The following is a 6,490-nucleotide window of genomic DNA, read 5'->3' as shown; positions in this document are numbered from 1 at the left end:
TATTTTTCCGTATATTTTGAAAAAAAAAAAAAAAATTTCTGAAAAAAGTTAAAATGAAGAATTTAGGGAGGAGGGCTAATTTCAAAATGCTGATTTTTGCCATTTTTTTTGCAGATTCGTATTCTCCGTGGCCGAAAACGGGGATTTGTGTAGAAAAAACAAATAAATAAAAGGTGGTGGGGTTGGCGTGGTAGAAAAGGAAGTCTTGCCTTAGCCATGGTTCATACAGCCCACTCCCTAAAAAAAGGTGCCCCATGGTAAATAGGTTGAGAAGCACAGAAGTAAACAAAATTAATCAATGGAGAGTTACCATAAGGGGAGATCACTGCAAATGACTTATTTAAATAGCGCCAATTGTTCGAAACCTTGTTTTGCTTATTGTAAATATGTTTATCTGGAGACTTAACGTTGATACACTTATTTGAAAGGTAAACAACCAGTTTTACACCTAAGCTCCTGTCTTCCTATATCTCTAGTATCAGTTGAATTATGTTTTGTCAAGGATTTTACGGAATATAATACTTTATTTTAGCTAATATTTGTTAAGAGTTTTTACTGTAAGCTATTATAAATAATGAGCTAAAAGATGAGATATTAAGTGAATACTGTTGAAACATAAACACACCTTTTCTCAATGTGTGTACGTATTATGTATATATATATATATATATATATAAATATGTATAAGTCTAAGAGTAGCAAAAAATTAAGAAATTTAATTTACTACCAGTGGTGTAATTAGTCAACAGACTATATATTATTCATGTAAAATACAGTGCACATTTAATACACATTAGAGATGCCCATAAAAGGACATCTAACCCGCTAGAAAGAGCAGCCAAAGCTCTACCACAAAATATGGAAATTATCCCTATTTTGTGGTGTAGAGCTTTGGCTGTTCTTTCTAGCGGGTCAGATGTCCTTTTATGGGCATCTCTAATGTGTATTAAATGTACACTGTATTTTACATTATATATATATATATTTGGATGTGCGAATTCTGCGTGAAATAGGAAACGGTGGTGATTGAAATTTTGTAAATAGGATAAGGCTTATAATTCTGTTTACCATATATTGTATAAAATTCAGTTCTAACAGTTCCACTCGACTTTTGTCAAGTTAAGAACAAATGATAAAAGAAAAAAAGAAAAAGATTGGCGATATTTGGCTTTTGGTATATATTTTGCAAGCTTGACAATAAAACCAAAACAATTCGTGAAAATACGAAAATAGATTTGGATATTCGGAGGAAGCGAACGGAATAAATAAATGCTTAACTGTTGCTTTTGAAAAAGTTAAATATTTTAATTAATAAAAATAAAATACAATATTAATGGATTAAAGCTAAACATTGCGTAAGAGATTGTCGCGTGCAAACCAGAAAACAATTTGTCAAAGTATTGATATAAACATAGGCTTTTACAATTTTCGGTGTAACCCAGATCTGTTCCTCCTCCTCTGTCGATTTCGTTATTTTTCATAACCCTTTGAAAAATGCCTTTTTTTTATTTTTGCAATGAAATTTTCCAGAGATACGTTTCAGATGGTTATTTGTGGAAACATTTTCTGAGATGGGGAGAGAAATTTCGGATAATTCACACAACTTGACTTCGATTCCTCGTAACTTTCTGAAAAAATAGATATTTTTGTTATAACATTTTTAGCAGGTAAAGCTTGGCTGATTCACACCATCTTCGTTGGTGTTTGTCAGATGATGTCAGAGTTCAAGAGGGAGATAAATGACATTCGTTTCATTAATTTTATGTCGAGATTAGAACTTTGGGACAAATTGGCCAGCAGTTGGAGCTCAACTTGGGACTGGAACAATAGAATGATTGCATTACAGAATTATTTCTCATCTGTCCTTAACCTCTGATCAAACCCACCAGGCCACATAGTTACTATAGACATTTTTATAGTCAAGCTATTTAGCACTCGTTAGTTTTGGGCTGCAAACCTATTTAGCCCGCTGCAGGAGCTAGCTTAAAAGTCCACATGGAGTGCGGCTTTTAAGTTAGTATCAGACAAGAAAGACATAGCAGCTTTATTAATACTAGTGACTAATTTATGCTTTCAGACCCCACCCCCGGTCTAAATAAATACATAAGTATAAGCATGTAATTTTTTTCTATGGTTAACTGCAGTGAAGTTGCATTTAGAAGTTAAAATATGTCCCAAACATATTTGAAGTAATCTAAAGTTTGTTTGTTTCTCATCACTGCTCTGTACTAATATTAGATATTTATTTTGACTGAGTAGTCTGCAAATGCAAATCAGTCACAAGTATTGACCGACTCATAAAGTTATGGCTTTCTGATCAGCTCAGGACTATCTTTCTTTGGTAACCTCAACTGAAGTCATAATGAGCCAGAAATGCATCAAGGGGTCCAACAGAGGACACCACTGAGCTGACAATGGTGTGTTTACACTTTTACTATAACTAAGAAATTTTTCTCCACGGTTAGCTGCAGTGAAGTTGTGTTTAGAAGTTAACGTACGTCTTAAGCATACTTGAACTAACTTCGTTTGTTTATTTTGTACTTTCTTAATCATTAAGTAAAAATCATTAAGTAAAAATAATTTAATCCTATTTATTTGCTTAAGTATTTCTTCATTCATTATTTTTTTCTAATTTCATTTGTTTTTTCTTTTTGGTTCCAAGGAAACCATAATGAATGGACACATTATTAAAGGTACTCCCATTGCTGTGGATTTCTGGCAGATTCGTAAATGTCCTGATGCTAAACTATTTTTCCTGACACATTTTCACAGTGACCATACAGTCGGCCTCACATCTTCTTGGAATCAACCAATCTACTGCTCCAAAGTAACAGGAGACCTCATTTGTAAAAAATTTAGTATTGCTCAAGAATTAATTCACCCCTTGGAGCTAGACACTCCGGTTTTAATTCCCATCGACTCTACAAATTCTGAAATAGTTACTGTCGTAGCAATTGATGCTAATCATTGTCCTGGGTCAGTTATGCTCTTATTTCAAGGTTACTTTGGTTGTATGCTTTATACTGGTGACTTTCGATATGAACCCAAGGTAATAACTGACTCTTATTTGTCTTCACTTAACTATAGTGTCGATACTTTATATCTTGACAATACTTTTTGTGATCCAAAATGTAAGTTTCAAACTCGTACTCAAGCAACAGACTGGATTATGGAATTGATCAGCTATTATCCAGGACATGATATCATTTTCGGTATGAGCAGTTTAGGTAAACCAAATTTACTCATTGAAATTGCAAAGCATTTTCAGGAATTTATTGCTGTACCTCAGAAAATGTTTGAATATTTTGAACTTATTGAAACCCCTGATGTTTTTCAAATTGATACTGTTGAACACGAATGCCGACTACGAGTTGTTCCGTTTTACTTAGTAACAGAGAAGTATTTAGATAAATTAGCAAAACCAACAGTTGCAATATTTCCAACGGCACTTTATGAAGGGCTTGATGGTTCTCCATATTGCAACCAAAATGATATCTATGTGATACCTTATTCAGATCATAGCTCATACCCAGAGCTTGTAGAATTTGTTAAAAGAATTAATCCCAAGCAAATAATTCCAATTGTTAGTGCAAACGCAAAAGGACCATTTAAAATTTCACTGTCTCATCGTGCAGATATGAGTTGTTTTAATCAATACCTTTCCACAAGTCCCATCAAAAAATATACCATGCCAACTTTTCTCAAAAACCCCATTCTACCTATTCCTGGAGATAATGCCAAAAAAATTTGGTCATCAGCTGTAAAAAAGAAAATCCAAAGATCTGTCCTAAGACGTCGTATTCCCAAAGGAGTTGTTTTTGAATCTCCCATAAAATCATCTCAAAACCCAAAAGAGAAAAGCGATCACTTAGAACCAAAAATAAATGAAGAAAACCATAAAAATATTACATCAGTTTCAGAGAATTCTCCGAACAGTTCTAAAACTGATTCTAATAGTAAGACTGTAGAAGCTTTACAAATGTCTTCCCTAAATATAGTAAACAGGAATTCTGACTGTGACATACAAGATATAGTAACAGGAATTTCAATTATGAAGACTCCAACTAAGAGTAATAAACAAAACAAATTCATTGGAAGGAATTCAGAAATACCTGATTCTTCAAAAGAAAATTTTGCTGAAAAAATTTCTTTATTTGAAAATCAGTCGCAACAGTCTTCTGATAATAGTGAAGAACAGGAGGCTTCAGTTCCACTTTTTGATCTAAATGTAATTGAAAATATTTGCAGAACGAATGCAAATAATGGCAAACGGTCAGAAAAGCCTTTTAAAATATCAAAAACTGCTGCAAACTGCAGAGAGCAGTTACCAATGCTAGAACAGTTAAATGAAGTCTCAGTAAACAATAATTTAGACGAAAGAGAGAAAGAAACTGAGGACATTGATGATGAAATAATACGTGATTCAGAAAACTTGGTTGCTGAATCTGTAAATTGTGGCAATTCATCATCCGACAGTAATATGTCGACAATATATGATTTAAACGAACCAGGTGTAGTAAAGGAAAACACAGGTAAAAAAGAAAGTGTTTCTTCAAAGAAACGCAAGCGGCCATTTTCTGTTGGGCAACATTTAAAAGACTATTCTAGACTCTCTAAGAGACCCAAAGAAGTCGACAACGTTAGGATTGAACCGAGAAGTTTTTATTCCAATTTGTGCGCTTTGTCAAGCAATGGAAATTGTAAAATGACAAAGCAGTATAATAATCAACGTCAGAGGCTGGTATCTAGTTTTATTGAACAGGATAAAAACCCAGTTGAAAATAACCCCTCTACATCGAAACCTTCATTAGACTTTACAACTAAACACGTTCTTTCTCGGTGTCATGGACTGCAATCCTCTGTGATTGAAAAATATCAAAATATTATTGAGAAATTTGTTTTAAAACAAAGAAAAATGAATTTACTTTGAAAAGAACCTTTAAATAGATTCTACAAATTTATTAAAATTAAAAATCTAAATTAATTACAAATGTAAATTAATTTACTAACCTTTGTGTTTAATGTGATTTATGTATTCTACTTAAAATACATCACAAAAGAATTGTGATGAAAAAAAACATCTCAATTTCCAAGTTAGAGTTTCTTTGGTGTTTAAAATATTAGTTACATCAATTAAACACTTTTTTTTTGCTGTTTGTTTTTCTGTTGTTGATAATGGGTTGGATGTGTCAGCCAGGTATCACATTAACACTTGTTCCAAAATTTTTTCATCTCATCTGCACAGCCCATCATTTTTAGATCTGATTTGATTATTTGTTCCCATATATTCATGTCCTTCCACTTACCTTAACCCTTTAGCATTTAAACTGGCTGTAACTAGCCCTAATTTCCCATGTGTTTTATACAAAAACTGGCCAAATTTAGCCTCTCACACCTACCCAACAAAATCAGATAAAAATATACTATCACGTCATTGAAACCTTGAAGCTACAAGATAATATATGATTCATTCAAAACAATGTGAATAAATAAGCATTACATTTGACAGAGTTATCTGAAGCCTTCATGACTACGTCAATACAATTGCTTTCCTGTAAACATCAATCGCCATTATCATCATTTAACATCCGCTTTCTAAGGAAAGCGTTTTTGGCAAGGGTCGGACGCTTTGTCTGAAGCTGGTAAGCCGGAGAGCTGCACCAGGTTCCAGTTTGATTTGGTATGGTTTCTATGGCTGGATGCCCTTCCTAACACCAAATGCTCCAAGAGTGTAATGGGTGCTTTTTACGTGCCACTTACGACATCAGCATCAGCTACAACTATGATTTCACTTGGCTTGACATGTTTTCTCGAGCAGTAACATTAACACCCAACTACTGGTTCAGCTCACCTGAGCTCTGCCTTTCATATAATTTAACTTTTGCTTTTTTTTTTTTTGTCAAGCCCCTAGGACTCATGAGGCAGGTTATCTGCTGTAAGTGACTGAGGTTACACTATTCCTCCAGAATGGGATTCCAGTCATTTATAGAATTTCTACGTGCAGACAATTCGTCGACGATTCCCACACGGCCTCAGACTCAACACAGAGGCCTACATCAAGTGCCTGGAGGAGGTTGTGCTGCCCTGGGTCAAGAGGGTGGCTGCTGGAACACCCTATGTCTGGCAACAGGACTCTGCACCATGCCACACAATTGTCCTGTCTGTAAGTTGTCTGTTGGCCAACTGTCTGTCAACGAATTGTCCATCTACCCACAATTTCAAGGCCAGCAACTTTTGAGCTGATTACATCGACCCCAGTATATGACTGGTACTTTATTTTATCAATCCTGAAGAAATGAAAGGCAAAGTTAACCTAGGTGGAGTTTGAACTCAGAATGTAAAGTGGTGGAAGAAATGCTGCTAAGCATTTTGTTCAATATGCTCAAGTTCCTAAGTTTATTCTGGGTCAATCAAACGGTATCAGGTCTTGCATTGTATAGGTGTAGGAGTGGCTGTGTGGTAAGTAACTTGCTAATGAACCACATGGTTC

The 6,490-nt window shown here is 34.5% G+C and overlaps 1 protein-coding gene across 1 annotated transcript; it reads left to right on the top strand.

Annotated features, from left to right (window-relative positions):
- The first annotated feature begins 292 nt into the window (after window positions 1–292).
- Window positions 293–5,152, top strand: LOC106874870 (uncharacterized). The gene is made up of 2 exons (XM_014922768.3): window positions 293–428; window positions 2,663–5,152. Exon 2 carries the CDS (start codon window positions 2,672–2,674, stop codon window positions 4,928–4,930), a length of 2,259 nt encoding a protein of 752 aa, XP_014778254.1. The 5' UTR covers window positions 293–428; window positions 2,663–2,671; the 3' UTR covers window positions 4,931–5,152.
- Window positions 5,153–6,490: the final 1,338 nt, after the last annotated feature.

Source organism: Octopus bimaculoides, chromosome 11 (genome assembly GCF_046866305.1).
Source record: "Octopus bimaculoides isolate indiv1 chromosome 11, ASM4686630v1, whole genome shotgun sequence".
NCBI lineage: Eukaryota > Metazoa > Mollusca > Cephalopoda > Octopoda > Octopodidae > Octopus > Octopus bimaculoides.
The sequence above is the reverse complement of the archived record's forward strand: the minus strand, read 5'-3'. Positions and strand labels throughout refer to the sequence as shown.